General features: G+C 41.0%; 1 protein-coding gene across 16 annotated transcripts in view; it reads right to left on the reverse strand.

Annotated features, from left to right (window-relative positions):
- Positions 1 to 16,343, reverse strand: part of LMO7 (LIM domain 7) — a 130,954-nt gene that overhangs the window by 67,698 nt on the left and 46,913 nt on the right. For 14 of the 16 annotated variants that reach the window (XM_014250479.2, XM_088069004.1, XM_088069002.1 and 11 more), the window contains exon 4: positions 6,547 to 6,653. In XM_014250479.2, the coding sequence (XP_014105954.2) occupies positions 6,547 to 6,653 (107 nt within the window). Of the gene's footprint in view, positions 1 to 6,546; positions 6,654 to 6,751; positions 6,771 to 6,862; positions 6,881 to 16,343 lie in introns of those variants that run through there. The other 2 variants (XM_088069007.1, XM_088069008.1) reach the window with 2 other exon arrangements.

Genomic DNA, 16,343 nt, shown 5'->3' on the forward strand with positions numbered 1-16,343 from the left:
TGATACTGGGTAAAGCAAACCTAAAAAATTCCTCCAAAGACTGATATGTGATATTGCTTTTACAATTAAAGCTCTCCAAAAAACAAATTTCCAAGAGCCCTGACAACAGTTTTCCACTCAAAAAGACTATCTTTTTAGGAATTTCTGTTAGATTGCTTTCTTCACTGGTCTGCCCAACAGTGTTAACATTCATCCCACAGAAGAGAAATTTCACTTTGCCTTTGTTTACCCTGCAAAAAAAGCACCCTGAGCAGGAAATACAAGTGGAATCAGGAAATACAGCATATTCCCCAGGACTAGACAGGAAGAACATTCAAATTGCAAGAAACATCGACTACTATTAAAAAAGAATATTTTTTAATTCACTATATATACTATATAAGGAAATAGTGTACAGCTAATTCCTACCACAAAACCAGTAATTTGCTAAGGGACTAAACCTAGTACTGGGAGAAGTTTACACCTGCTTTCAGCTTTCTGCTACTGTTTCAATCTTACTTTCAGGAATCCTATTAGAACTGCACAGTTAGTGGCCACATCCAAAAGGCCAAGTAAGGCAATTTCTTCACTGAAAGGAAGCACTGAGTATTGTAATTTAAATTTCAGGACAAAGAAGACAGGTACTAGAGGGCACTGTGTTTAGCTTAATGCAGTGCTAGAAGTCTTCCCTTCTGCCCTCCCTAAACCCTCTCCCCTAAAAGGAAAGAGACAAGACTTGTGATATGCAACGTAATGATTCTGTACATATGTTTAAAATACTTAAGGTTGGTAAAATAGTTCACTCTTATATAATCAGAACACCCCATGAAATATAACCTGCTCCAAATGGAAGAGGTACAGAGTATGTGCTTACAGCCATACCACACAGCAGCTATTTAACTTGCTCAGGTTTTATTTTGAAAGCATGTATTCTCTGAACAACTTTTTTGGGTGACATTTTAAATTCAAAAAGTATTATCTCTGAACTGAAATAGATAGCCTGTCTCAAAAGCTCAGCTGAAATGCAGGAACACAAGGATGAATTTGGCATGTAACAGTTGTTACTTCTCTCCAGTTGGCTTTAGTTATATAGAGCTTTATGTTACAGAAAGCATGGCATTTAAATTTTTCCAGGATTGCTTTTGGTTTAGGAATTCATGAAAAAAGATTTTGTTAGAGAAACATTGAATGGATTAAGTTAAAATTTTTTTACCCAAAATTTTGAAATGCCAGGGCCAAAGTCAGAGCTCTGTTATTTCATCTCATGTATGCACTTAGTTCCACATTAGCAAAACTTCTCCAACAAGGTTTTCTGTTTGCTTTATAGAATTAACACATTACAAGATTGATAATGAATATGTGGAAAAAGTGCAGGCCAACAAAAAGATGAAGGCCTTATTCAAATACCAGGTTCTGCAAGGTGATGAGATATTTCCAGCTATCTTGGGAAAAAAATCACAGAATGGTTTGGGTTGCAAAGAGACCTTAAATGGTCTCTAAATCTAAAATGGTTCGGGTTGCAAGAGACCTCTGGTTCCAATCCTTCTGCTATGGGCAGGGGCACCTTCCACACCAGACCTGATTGCTCAAAGCCTCATCCAACCTGGCCTCAAACACTTCCACGGATGGAACATTCACAGCTCCATCTATTCCAGTGCCACACCATCCCCACAGTAAAGAATTTCTTCCCAATGTCTAAAACTAAACACAACCACTTCCAGTTTAAAACTACTACCCCTTGTCTTATCTTACACATCTTTGTGACAAGTCCCTCTCCATCTTTCTTTTAGGCCTGTTTAGGGGCTGGAAGGTCTCCTTGGAGCCTTCTCCAGGCTGAACAACCCCAGTTCTCTCAGCTTTTCTTCACACGAGAGCTGCTCCCTGTTCATCTTCATGACCCTCCTCCAGAGTCACTCCAGCAGGTCCACACACTTCCTGTGCTGGGTGCTTGAGAACTGGACACAGTGCTCCAGGTGGGGCCCCAGTTCTTGAGTTTCATTCAAGACATACTCTAAATATAATAATGTACTAATAATATTAATGGGAGCCAAGTATTTTAATTTTGTCTACTATTGAAAAATGAAATTAGTATGGTAAAACTTCAACATCAGAACTCAGGGCTGTGGTAGCTTAAAAAAAAGTTTGCTATTTAGGATTTTCCAGTGAATTTTCTTTTGTTTTTCTTAGTTTAATATTTTAATCTATTAACCCAGCATTTTTTTGATTTAATATTAGAATTATATTCTTCAACTGGAGAGCTCATTATACATAAATATTATTCATATATACAGCATGCTCAGATACAGAATTACAAATTTTTGCATATAGAAGAATTAATTTGTTTCGAAGATAAATTTGAATTTACATTCTCAGTCTGAGTGTTCAGGCTGCCTCCTTTAAAACTGATAATTGAGATCAACTCCATCAGAACTGACATTTGGTGTCTGCCTATGTGAACTCTCCCTTTTAACTCCATGGTATGATTTTATTAAGAACCATTCCACAGCTGGGAACAACTGGGTGTGTCACCCCTAAAAAGCTGGGTAAGGAAGTGCTTAACATTTTTAAATAGTAACCATGCTGACAACAGAGTCACTAAGCTTGTATTACAGACTTACTTTGACAGAACCAAAAAATAATCAAATGAAGTATTAAGACAATCTTGCATAAGTATAAATAAGTTGCAAAAATCTTCACTAACTGCTGGGTTTTAAAACAACATCTCCAATTATAAATAATTAAACCCTATGCTGAAAACAAAAATCAAATATACCAAAAGAACTGAAGAGGACACATATGCACTTACACAAATAACTAGCCACTGAACAAGAGGATATGCATATGACTGCCAGACAGGGTATGTGAAGAATAGTCCATCTGGATGATCCTTCTTGGAACACATGACATATTGCAGTACTATACCAGTGAGCAATAACTTCTGCAGATTTACAGAAAGACTGAACTATAAATCTCAGACATTAATCCACACTCCCATTTTCACTGGCAGAAAATAAACCATCCATGCCAGGACCGTTTTTCCACACCACCCAACTACTAATCTTGCTGATCTGGCAAAGCATAAAGTTTGCAAGGCTTGGAGCAGCAACCAGTAATTTCAGCCAGCCTTTTTCACACAAACTTCTAAACAATAAAATTTTAAGGAGCTTTTCCTTTGCAAAAAGGATAATCACATAATCACTTGGAACTGAAAGTCTGGGTATGTAAGAGGATTCTTGCTTCTCTTGCCCCAGATTACTTCTAGTAATTATAGAGGTTTCACATCATGCCTGTGCATCGTCTCAGTTGCAAGAGAAAAATACAAGAGAAAGTTTTAACCTCCTCGCCAGATAGAAAGATTATTTTCTCAGAACAGATTCTGTTAATGAAGAATCGAGAGTCTTGACCTTAACTCAGGTGACACAAGAACACTGCACCACATAACAGAGTTTGGTAACTCTGAATGGCTTTGTGGTGGTGTTGATTAGACAGTGCTATCAGTGAAGGCATGGTGAAAGGCAGCAAACACACTCAGAAATAAAGTACAAGGAGAAAATAACTTTTCCTGTTGGGAAGGGATGACCCAAATGGGACAGGATGGCAGTCTGAGATGCCAACAGCCTGAGGGCATATGAGTTCCCTCAAGATAAAAAGGAGATACCACACATAACTGCCAGGCAGCAGAAACAGGAGAAGCCCATGGAACACCACTTCACAGAGCTCATCCTCTTCAAATGGTAGGTGTTTCTCCCAAAGACCTGCCCAGCATCCAGAGGTGTTAGATCAATTGAACAAGTGTGACAGGGACAGAGATGCAACCTCCCAGACAGTGTGAAAGACTGGTTTTGCTGTTACATAAGATGACAACTCTCGTGTCCTCCTTAGCAGCAGAAGCAGACCCACCCTTTTAATGGTACCTTCCTCTGACCAATTTTCGACATCCAAGGCAAAGCAAGCACCTTGTCACACCTGACAGTACAGGCATGTGTCCTACCAGCACCCTGCTCTCCGCCACCCCAGCCCTGTTAAACTGACTTTTCTAAGCAACAGTTTATTTAATCTATTTTGGGTAGACAAAAAAACCTGTGCTAACAGTGGTGCAACAACAGAACACAGCAGTCCTCTTGTGGTGTCAAAATACACACTGCTTCAGGCACACATTAATGTTATCCCATACAACATATCACAGCTGCTTTAAGATGTGGGCAATTAGCCTCAGGTGACAGCAGCTAAATGAATTTGCTTAGGAATGTTAGAAATCCAAAAGTTAAATGCAATCTTTTAAATAAGTCAGCAGATGAAAAGTTTTCCTTCTTTGAGACAAGAAATTATTCACTTTTAATTATGAAACTAGAGTTAACAGGATAACACAAAAGCAAGACACTAAATAGTACCCCTTTTCTGAGGCCTGGCATCCTACAAGTTTTGAAGACATTTGTAATTCATCTTGAATATATGAAATTACTTATTTCTATTAAATAATAAAAAAGACACATCAGATAAAATTCCTGATCAGACAGCATTTCTCTCCTGACACAACTATAAATCTCTCTGAAAATCCTCTGAAGAATAGCTTGCCCTCTGGGTAATAAAATTATTTCTATAATTAACTTTTCAATGGAGAGAGTTATCTTCGTGTAACTTATTTCCTTCATTTCTTGGAATAAAACTTCCCTCCCATCCCTCTCCGACCTCCTAAATACATCAAACGTGCTATCATAGTTAGGACACCACTTTACAGCATGCTCAGATACAGAAGTTTTGAATTACTCTGTAAGCATTTAATACACGCTGTGGGACTGTCATATGATATATAACGTGTGGAGAAGCAAACTCATACTGAAACAAATTACAAGAACATGGTTGGATAGCTGGCAGCTCTTTTGACTCTAACCCAGACCCCCCGCACTGCTGTCCATAAGAAGTACTCAATAGTTAAATCTGCTTTTTTGAAATACACTAATTAAACCATTGCTGAGAAGGTACGATGTAAAACCCCTGTTGCCTCGTGACAGCTTCAAATTCCAGCCTTACTCTCTGCTCACGGAGCTGGGAAGGGAACTGGCGGTGCTGAAAGGACCCAAAAAAGCCTCGGTTACAGACCCACTGGATGAATTTCACGGCTGACCTCACTTGGGTGCCGCGGTTTAACGTCGGGACAAGTTGGACAACATACCTTGCACAACAAACAGTTTGCTATCTCGACCTTCCCGGGGTTCCAGCTTGTTGCTATTGGCGCTGCTGAACACCAGCTCCTGACCGCCTCCAACCCTCCCCAGCCATTCCCTTGGAGCAAACCTCCACCAAAATAACTCTTGCTAGGGCTTTGTGGGTAAATTAAGCACGGCAGAGTTTACCAACCCTCCAGCTTTTGGCATGACGTAGGAACCAGCAGAGAGAATACCAGCGTACTGGAAGGGTGCCAAGTCCCTAAACACCAGATTAGTGAGAAATTACATTTCGGGTATGAGCCAAAGACTGGAAGACACATTGCCATCTCATGTATCAGACCTCAAAACAGTATGAACTTTCATTCTGAAACCAGGCAGAAAGCATGTCAACAGGCTACCAGCCGATCCACCTATAAGAGATTTCTTTCTAACTAAAGCAGTTACATGTCATTTCACAGTATTTTTTCCCTATATTTACAGAAGGATTACTGCCTGTTCCTCTTTGATAAAACTGGTAATTTAAGACAGGAATCAATCCTTCACATTTAACTTGACAGGTTTCCAGCAAAACCCACTAAAGATTTTTTGGGTTTTTTTGGAGACAATGAATTCATCCTTTTGTCCCAATATAATAAAAACAGTTCATACTGTAACAAATCAAGATGCCCTAAGATGATTTTTGTCTCAACTCATTTATCTTAAAACACCTGTCTGTAAAGTTTCACCTTAATCTCTCAGAAACTGGTTATAAAATTCTTATTAGGAGACACAGCAGTCTTGAAATATGAAAATCTACTAAATATATTACAGAACCAAGCCTCTGATATTTCACAGGAAAACTCTCACCTCCATAAACATACCAATTACCCTTTGTGTAATTCAGTACTTAGTTTCTACTCACACACAAACACATGCCCCTTGACAGGGGATGTGACACTCAGAGACAAACACCTGACTTGGAGTGGCAAGACCAGCAGTCCTTTGGGAACACCATACCTAAGCCTCAAATCCATTAGAATAAGTATCAGAAGTACCACCTCAGCCTTTCAGATTTACATTAGTAATCACAAATCATAAAGAAAAGTGATGCTTTTATTTAACGATTTTGCTCCAAGTCTAAAATAAGCTGAACAGTTTCCATGTCAAATTAAATGTTGTAAATATTCATTGACAATAAGTTTTCTTGTAAGGTATTATTATAATACTTCATTTTTTAAATTACATTTCTGCAAGTCTTATCCACTATCTTAAACAAGGATTAAACCCTCACCACAGTATTCAGAACTGCTCATACCAGATTAAAAGAATTTTCCATAGGCAAACATTAAAAAAAAAAAAACAGACTGTGAAAGGGATTAGAGGGAGAAGGGAAAGGAGAAAACAAAACCACAAAACTCACTTGACCGTAACTCGATTGGACAAATCCTGAAGATCTCCTGGGTGAAAAAGCTGAGCTTCTTTCAGTCCAATGTTTTCGCACGCTTTCAGAAAAACATTTATATTATCCTGCAAAGAGAAGTAGAAAGCAGTTGCTCAGTTAAGAGCACTAAGCAGGTTTTGCAAGATGATTAGTGCGAGCCCTTAAATGTCAAAGTCCAGCTCACGTAAATAATACTGGAAAAGCAATCTTCTGGATCATAAACGCTGCTCGTTTCTCACGCACGCAGGCAGGCTGGGCTGCGATCTCAGGGACTGAGGGGTACGTTAAAGATTACCTGGCATAAGGCAGCGGTGAGCCAGTAGGCAGCAGTCTCCACTTTGATGTCAGCTCTGCTCAGCAAACAAACGCCCTCTTCCTAGCTTTGCACGACAAGCCTCACCTCTTGCCTTTAAAAATAACTCCAGCTACTGACATTCACCACCCAGAAACTCTTGGCAGGGGAGGAAGAAGAGGAGGGACGCTCCGTTTCTATGCTCACAGACTGATGAGGGAATACTGCACCTGGAGTCTGGGTTTGGTTGCTGAGCAAAGCTCCGGAGAGACAGAAACCAAACTGTATTCAGAGCTGCTGCTGCCTCACTTGGGGGGGTTTCTCTGCTTCGAGTTCCTCCCCTTCCCCTTCCAACACCCACACCCCCCCCAAATTCACACTGATCTTAACAAAACATAGGTGCAGCACCCACTCTCTGCACCTGCTGCAGGATGGACTGATCCATGAGAGAAACCTTAAAAAAGAATAAATCTAATGATAAATAGAGAGATTATACAACTTGTGATCTCTTTCCACTTCATAAACAGTGGGCAATAGGCAAGAAATTCCTTCTCGTTAAGGCGGAATGCTATCAACAACAAAAGAATGTGCCCTCTTGCGCACTTGCTTCCTTCAGCTGCAAGCCAAAGGAAAAGGTACATGAAGTTACTTAATTCATAAGCTACAGGCAGCCCTGTCATGAAGGGTTTGTAAGTCAAGGTGCTGGTATCAGAATTTCATAGTATAGAAAATATATTGCTCTGCTTTAGCAATTTAATATGCTTTAAACTTTTCTTTTTAACACAATCACTGGATGTAAGTTATTCTTTCATTTAAAATCCATTTTAAAAAAAGCAATCAACAAAGAAAATAACAGCTGCTTCTAATATAGAAAGTAAAACAAACCCAAGAATCCCCACAACCTTCTGTTTTGAAGGTCCCTGGGATTCTAGTATTTCTTATCAGTCTGTAAACATGGCTTAATTCAAGGAAAATATTTGAGCAAGGTATTCCCCATGCCTTCCCCAGGCTGTGGGCTCTGCGTTACCACATCTGAAAGATCCCAGGTGTCTCACTCCGTGAAGGTTAGCCCCAAGGCCTGATGTGATGCACCATGGAGGGAGCTGCTCTGCTGCAGTGGGGTGCAACATGATGGCAAACGTGGGGAACACCATGTGGTGGCAGAGGAGAGGAGGAAGCTGGGAAGGATGGAGGACAGGCAGCCTCACCTCTACCCAGGCACTGGCCCCTGCAGTGAGTACCCAGGTACTGCCTGCACATTTGCCCAGGGAAGAGCTTTGTGCTGAGATGCAGCCTCAGAAGGGGCATTTCTTTACCCTTTCCATGCACTGCCTCTTTTTTCTTCACATGCAATATGGGGAAAGCTGGCTAGATGTGTCAGCTTTATTCATGTTGGAATATCACATTAGTACCAAAACAGCAAGAACTTGAAAAGGCGTTGTTTCCTCTGCATGGAAGAAGCCACAGGCTACAGTCCCACTGCAAGAAGAGGAACTACTTGCCAAACAACTATCCTGTCAGTGTTCAGGGGACTAGGGAGTCTAAGAAACTGACAAGTAAGGCACAAGAAGAAAGCCGCAGAGCAGAAAGAATGAGTAACTCCAAGGTAAGGAACTGACACCAACACCAGTGAAGGCAACGTGGTCTGATCGGTCTGACTAGTCACCATAACAGCTCAGAGCAAACTCCCAGACCAATGGGTTATGTCAACCACAGGGCTGCAAATGAGCACATTGTGCAGGTGAACAAGGAAAAATAGTCAGATTTAGAAAAATAGATGTTGTCTACACTCTGAGAGCAACAAAAACAAAACAGAGGAGTTGCTCATCAGTGGATGCTTGGCTGCACAACCACCAAACTGCTGGCACTTGAGAGAATTGATTTTGCAGGTGTTTCAGCAATTAAACCTATCAAGCACCAACCTCCTGATAAATATCACTTACAGCCCCTGAGAACATCTCTGCTGACAGGAGTCAGAAGCAGGGAGAGATAACATGGAAGGCACCGTTAGTTACAGTGCACGCGTGCAGGATAAAACATGGTTCAAAATCTTCCTTCCCTCAGCTCCCAAGCCAGAATTTTGATCACGCCTGCCATCTCAGGTTACTGCCCCAACACCAGCTGTTCTGCACTCAGGGCCTGGAAGTGAGCCTCACAGCATCAAGAAGTGACACACCCAATAGGCTATTTATCAGGTTTGGATATTGACACCAAAAGGTATCATTTAAACACATCAGCACTTCTAAATAATGACCTCACCGAGTTATTCTTGACCATCCCTAATCATCATAGTTACTCTGCAAAGCCACAGGTCTCAAAATAGCTAGCAGCCATTCTAAGCTATCAGAATAATGAATGAGAAGATGAATTTTAAATAGCACCATGGAAATAAGTAGAAAAAAAAAGACAAGTTATCAACCTTGCAATTAAATTTATCATTAGAAATGTGAACAGGAACATTTTTCAGTGATTAATGCACTCAAATATAGAAGCCATTACACTATTCCTTTTACCAATGTAACTGTACTTTAACAAGACTAATGGTCACTGCCACTGCAGTGGACATTCAAAGGACATACTGCAATCTGAATCTCATCACACTTCACAAAACTGGTTCTATTTAAACAACCAGACCTCAAAATCCCAGAGAAGCACAACACACCAGACAAAAGTCACTGACAAGATGTGCTTAAGAGAAAAATATTCACGCTTGCATCCACCACCCTCCTCTGCCACCAAGGTATTCTCAGTCTTTGTAAACACAAGCCGGCTATTTAAATTTAAGAAAGAAACAAATTAGCAGAGAAATCTATTATGAGGATAAAGAAAGATGAGGGACTTAGGACAAACTGGAGAATTTGATTCCATTATACCAATAAAGTGGACCATGAGAGGCAATAGTGGTGCCACCTATCAGCACAAGAGAAGCAAAACCATAAGGGGAGAGAAAAGCTGCCCATTTCAAAAACAGGGATTCATCATTGGGCAGATCAAATACATTTTTGCAGAAAACATAAGGTTCTGACCATTATTAGGGAAAGCTCTTGAAGTAACAGGAATAAAATCAAGTTAACTTTTGTTCATGTTATTAAGAGAACTCAATCACTGCATTTCCCTGAGCATCTGAAGTTGGAACAAACATCATAGAATTGCAGGTTTTAAATCACAACAAAAATAAAGCCTGAAGTCTAAACCACAAAATTCAAGTGTAATTCATTTCTGGTATGCTGTTATAACTTCTAAGTGTCTTAGTGAGAGGGGGTGGAGAGGCTTGAATGAGTCTGTGGGAAAGGCTGTTTTCTCCCCAAATGGTGTGCATGATGGAACAGCAGAGAATTTCAAATGTTCCTAGCATGGCCTGAGTTTTCCATACGCTGTACAGACTTATAATAAATGCACAACGTAGAACACTGACTAGATAGAGCTATTACTCCTCAGTATTCCATTTTTGCCTCAAACTTCAAAGTGAACCACACCCAAAAGCTCTGCAAAGTCATAATATGGGAGAGACAGAGCTGCCAGTGGGAAGCAGGTCATCCACGAGCAGGCTTTTAAATCACGCTGTTTGGGGAAAAGACAAACAATACCATACACTTTCAGCTCTGTACCTGACTTTCTGGTTGCCATGGGGCATCACTAGGCACAAACCCTTCCCTCTGCCTGTTGTTAAAGCATTTCCCTCTAACCGATGCTTTGAAGGAGCCAAGATGTCATCTCTACCCTGAAAATGAGACTGTGGTCCACACCCTCCCCCATCATCCAAGCAGAGCAGGATTGCCTCTCACTCCTGCAACTCCATGGACTTGAGAGGAGAGAGCTGAGTCTTTCCTTCACTTGCTGGTCCTCAGTTTTGCTCCTGCTTCTAGGCCTGGGGCAGGGAAGCTGTGCCAGAGCAGGTGAATGTGAGGAGAAGAGCAGGGCCCCTGCTGCAGGGTTCCTCATCCCTATCACTATCCTCCAGACCACAAAGAAGAAAGAAGCTGGTAACTCTATGGGGAAACACAAGAATATGGACACCTTCCTTTAAATATAACAATTTTAAAGAGAAACTTAAAAAAACAACAAAAAAAATATTTGAGGCAGTGGGCAGTGGTTCTGTGTTGTACCTGTGATCAGCTCCTACTGTAAGTCACCTTGGCAAGAAGTTGAAAAGAAAGATAGAGAATGCCGGTGAGGTGCTGGTTGTGGGCAAATACAGAGGTTCCTCAACACCTGAAAAACTGAGGAAAAGAGCACTTCTAAACCAAAAGCAACACGAAAGTAAGAGAAAAGACAAGAGATGCAGAAAGGATCAAGAAGAAGTTGGCCTTAAATAGGAAGAAAACCCCAAAGCCACCTACCTGAGAAGGGACATAAGTGTGGAGTGTGCAAAAAAAAAACATTTTAAAAATGTCTAAAGTAAAAGTTAATTAAGAGAGGTCCCCCCATAAGAGTGTGTAAATACCATCTTATTTTGACTACTTATGTGCAACATGACATCACACTAAATTCAGCTTGTGTAATAGAGCTGCAATTTTATTTAAAAAAAATCCCTCATTATCATGATGATCTGGGTGGGTCAGGAATATTAATTTAAACAAGTGTGTAAATACATTTACTTTCTTTGGGGTGCAGTCATGCTGTGTGGTATGCCTGGTCTTCTCCCCAGTTAACTGTTTCTCTGAATCCCTGCATATGTACCAAAACACAAAGAAATCTCGTAGGCATACAAGTTATGGTGCATCTTTCAAATCACTTGGCAACAGGGAGAAAAACAATTTAATTGGCATGGTGTTTTTCTGCTTTTCCTCAGTGTATCAGCCAATAGAAGACAGTACATCAGGTTGTCTCCTGTCCTGATACAAATACCCACTGTTTCAGTCAAAATCCCTATTTCTACTGCTATTCAAGCTCTAGTTTGGGGGGAAGAGCTGGGGAAGAGAGTGCTTGGGTGGGTTTTCTGTGGGTTTTGGGGAGGATTTTAAGCAGCTATTTTCATTGTATAAAGTGGAAGATGCCCTATGCTTGCAAGGCAAGTGTTTGCACTAAGTGTTACATCATCATCCAGACCATGATTTGGTGCCAGAAGTTGTTTTCAGTTTCCAGGTTTCCAAAAAAAAAAAAAAAAAACCACCAAAAAATCAAAAAACAAACAAACAAAAAAACCACAACAAAAAAAGACCAAAAACCACCTATAGTGCCTAGCAACAACTTTTGACATTTTAAGAGAGACTGATGCATTTTTTTGGCTACAGAATTCTGAAAATCATTTGAGTAGATCACATTTAACAGGCATTTTCCCTTAGTACTGCATTTATCATGATATTTAGTCATCTTGAAAGCTGTGTCTCCTTCAACTTCGCATTCACAAGAAACCCTCTTTATTGGCACCCTCATTCCCTTAAGTAAGGGCAATTTCCATTTAAAAAACCTGGTAATTTTTTTCAAAGTAGAGAATATTTTGCATAGATTCAACATTATACCGTCCACTCAAGTTGGCTTAAATCAGTTCAATGCAGAATTTGAAGCTGCATTTGGCAGCAGCATCACCTCCACAGCTACACATTGTTTATATTCAGAGGTGGGGTAAAAGGAAAGAACCTACAGCAGGAGCTCGTTGAACAAGTTGGGTGACTCGCTCTTCCTCGGAGGTACGTTTCGGTTATTAGGCTCTGGCTGTGGGTGCAGGTGGGGGCAGAAGGGGTGAGAGGATAGGAGGGAACAGGGCTGAGCACAAACCCTGTGGTCTGACCACAGGCCTCGGAGCCAGGAACTCCCCATTACCACCTTGGCCTTGAATGTCAGGATGTTTAGTGCCCATTACCCACCCATCCCATCTGTAGTGTGTGATCCCAGCTCCCTACAGCTCTCTGTATTTCTCTGAAGGCCAACAGTTTTAACCTTGAACTAAATGCAGAAAGAAGAGTGGATAGGATACCTAAACTGCTCTTTTCCTCCCTTTCTGGGCCCAAAACTAAAAATAGTAATTAAAACAATCATCCTGCAGATATAATTTGACTTAGAGTGACCTCAGGGCTTCTGTTCAGTAAATTATCCCACCTATAACAGAGTGCACAGAGCATTGTGTGCGCCAAAGATCAGAAACTGCGTTAATTGCTTTGCCACTCCCCCTCTGCGCTCCCTTCACTGCTTTTCCACACAGGGTAAAACAATAAATTACTGTGATCCTTGACACAGGGATTCCCTTGCCCCAGCTCTATGCATGATTACAGATACTAAAACTTTAATGATTCACTGCCAGCTTTCCTCTCAGAAAGCAGGTGCTCCTGCTGTGAGAATGCAGGAAGGAAACCTTGTGCACGAACTTTGGCATTACCTTGGTGCTGCCAATATCAATAACTGTAGATCAGCCAGGAAGAGGAAGAGCATTCCCCTTCGCCATTTCAGCCATTATGGAAACCACATTTTGAAGTAGCCTTAGGGAAGGAGTCATTCTGGTTTTGGACAAAAAGGTTCATCTGTCTCCCAAAGCCCAATTCCATCTGCAGCGACTGCAGCTGATTACAGATTTCTGCAAGACTAAGGTGTGTATTGAAGGATCTTCCCCAAAACTTGTTATTCATGGCCTGGCACTGCCCACCACCATGTGTAACAGCCAGCAGAAGACACCTCTTTTCAGCCCACCCCACAGCCCGCCGCCTCTTGCAGCACTGAGCTCCACAGTTTATCCACAATGGGAGTGACTGAATTAAGGAAAATGCACAAGAGAAATTAATGTGGGTCACTGGGCTTCTCAAACAGGACTTCTGAGTTGACAGCTTTTAAAGTGTTCAACATAAGAAAGGACCAAATGTCTTCAATGACTCAAAATGCCTCCCAGGTTCATATCTCTAACCGTGCTACAGCATAACCTTCACTCTGACATTACAGACTATACCACAGCAACAATGCGTACCAAATGAGCCTTTTGTTGATAAGAGAGTGAATATCAGGTTGTAAACTGCAGGTGTCAGGTGTTCTGGGATGTCACTGCTACCAAATAAGGCCATCTGGAATGGAGAAGGGCAAAAGTACAGCATGTTGGCCAACAAGCCTTGCTAATAGAGCTCATCCACTCACAGGCATTCACACTGTAAAGAAAGTGAGTATAGGTTTGGAAAGCCAGTATGGATGAACTAGACTGGGCTATTTCCTTGTTTAGACCAGCCTTAACTCTCCCACTAGTTAGTTGCGTTCCAATCAAAGTCAAGGGAAAAAAAAAATTAAAAAAATTCAAGTGATATGCTTTACACCCCAAACAGTTTATACAAAACAGACTCTGCAAGAGAAGGGTTCTAAACACTCCAATGCCAAGTCACCCCACTACACAGGAGTGGAATGACAGTAATCCACTTAAAGGTGAAACTCCCCTGAAGCCTAATGAGTAATAAAAGAAGTAAAGACCTCTTGTTCTTGAAACACAAAGTTTTGGCAGCACTTGCTTTCCTCCTCCACCCCCCTTTTTTTTTATTTGTATACATAAGGTTTTTCTGTTTTGCTCACACAGGTTAACAACTTTATATCGGTGAAATTCAGCTTCTTCATACATAGGACATGAAACAGAGCCTCAGACCCTCAATTCATGTAGCCATGGCTTTTGGACAATTATTTAGTACTTCATTCTTCCTAAGAGAGTTTGGAAGTTTCCTCCAACTTTGCTTCCTTCAATAGCCAGGCATCTTTTGTTTCTTAACAGGAGTAGCATCCTAGTACTGCATCTAATCCCTCCTGCCCTACATGGGCTTACCCCATGTTGTCAAGAACCAGCACCCTGGATCAATGAGTTAGTTTGGAGATGACCTGCCTTGGAGCCCACCTGAACCCCTGCATCAGCGCCAGACTTCCTCCCGCCATGCAGACAGAGAGCTTGGTCAGCCCAGCTGGAGCAGCTCAGCACCCTGCCTTTGGCAGCACTTGTTGCTGGTGTTGTTGTTAATAGCTCTTTCACATAACCTGACTGGAGGAGGGTGATTCAGCACAGACGCATGGGCGCGGAGGTGTTCAGACAGGCGTTAGGAGATGTGGTATGAGGATTTTGTACCAAACAGAAGAGTAAATAGCATAGCTGCACAGCTCCACTGCTGATACCACAGAGAAAGCTATTGCCCCTGTGATTAACATCTACTTTCTTTGAAAACTGCCATGAATTTTAAACACCTCGCATTGATAAGTATCTGACAAGCCAGAGGTGGGGGGAAAGTACTCCAGTGTCCACCATATGAAGATTTAACACAAACAAACACTGAGTGCTGCAAGGAATCTCAAATCTGCACTTCCTTGGCAAAGGAAGGAGAAATCAGATTATGAATGTCACAAGTATGAGTTAAGGTGTGTACTTCTACATGGTTGACATTTTTTTTCCAGTTAGGAAGAAATGTTTCTTGACAAACACAGACACAGTCATCAGTTACTTCAGAAATAAAAATAGCATACAAATGACAGAGTACAGCTGATTGAATTGATAAACGGAAATTTCTTGCAGCTCATTTGGGAACCATATTTATGTATTTTGTTAAGTGACAGCAAGCTGAGACAAAAAGGGTAATACTTTTTCAGTGCTTTGGTTTAGAGCAGGAAGAAGGATTAAAATTTTCCATATTAGAAAGTTCTTGCTGCCAATCATACTACTTTATAGTCAGTTGACAAGATTTTAAAAAACCAATCAATTACTTAGCATCTTGACATCTTGTCCCAGTAACACACTAGAAGCATTGGTTTGGAAGACACCATTTCTTGGTGTCTGCATTCATACACCTCCTCCCCACTTACATCTCCTAGACACATTTCACTTTACCATCACCCACCTAAAAACCTGTCAAATTCAACCCTGTGTCTGGGTCTCATTCTGCCTGATTGATGTCTTGAGCAGCTACTAAAAGTTTCACAAAGAGTTTGCATCAACCTCCTCTTTCTCCACACCCTACATTTCAAAGGGTTTAGGCAGTAACAGAAAACAATTAAAGGAAATTCAGAGCTAAGGCTGAAACGCACCATATGTTTTCAAGCAGAGGGGCACAAAACATCAGTAAACCACTGCTGAGATTACATACTCCCACTATCAGGCATTGAAAGACTACAGAACAATGTCATCTCTAACTATTAATAACCATACTTCCTTTCTAGCACACAATCCTTTTTTTCTTAATTGTCTGCTAGAGGTATTTCCATACAGGCCACATTCCTCTTTCCCGTAACACAGCAGAAAGAATACGAAAAGTCACTTGCAGCTCCATATACATTCCTATCAGGCATTACTCCTGACATTGGCTAATTTACCCTTTTTTTGGTTTACAGTATGGTCAATGAGAGAACTGGACTGAAAGTCAAAATTTCAGCCCCACCCTACTTGCTTATTAACCTCAGCACTAAAGCCACTAAAACTCTCACTAACCACAATCTACTATCTTTAGGTATAGAACTGAAGCAATGGTAAACAATTCTTTGTGAAGCACTCCAAAATCTGACACACTAAAAACAACTTCTATAAGAAGAAGCAAGACTTTTC

This window comes from Pseudopodoces humilis, chromosome 2, assembly GCF_049639895.1.
Source record: "Pseudopodoces humilis isolate 2021_Gansu_Grassland_sample_001 chromosome 2, ASM4963989v1, whole genome shotgun sequence".
Classification (NCBI taxonomy): domain Eukaryota; kingdom Metazoa; phylum Chordata; class Aves; order Passeriformes; family Paridae; genus Pseudopodoces; species Pseudopodoces humilis.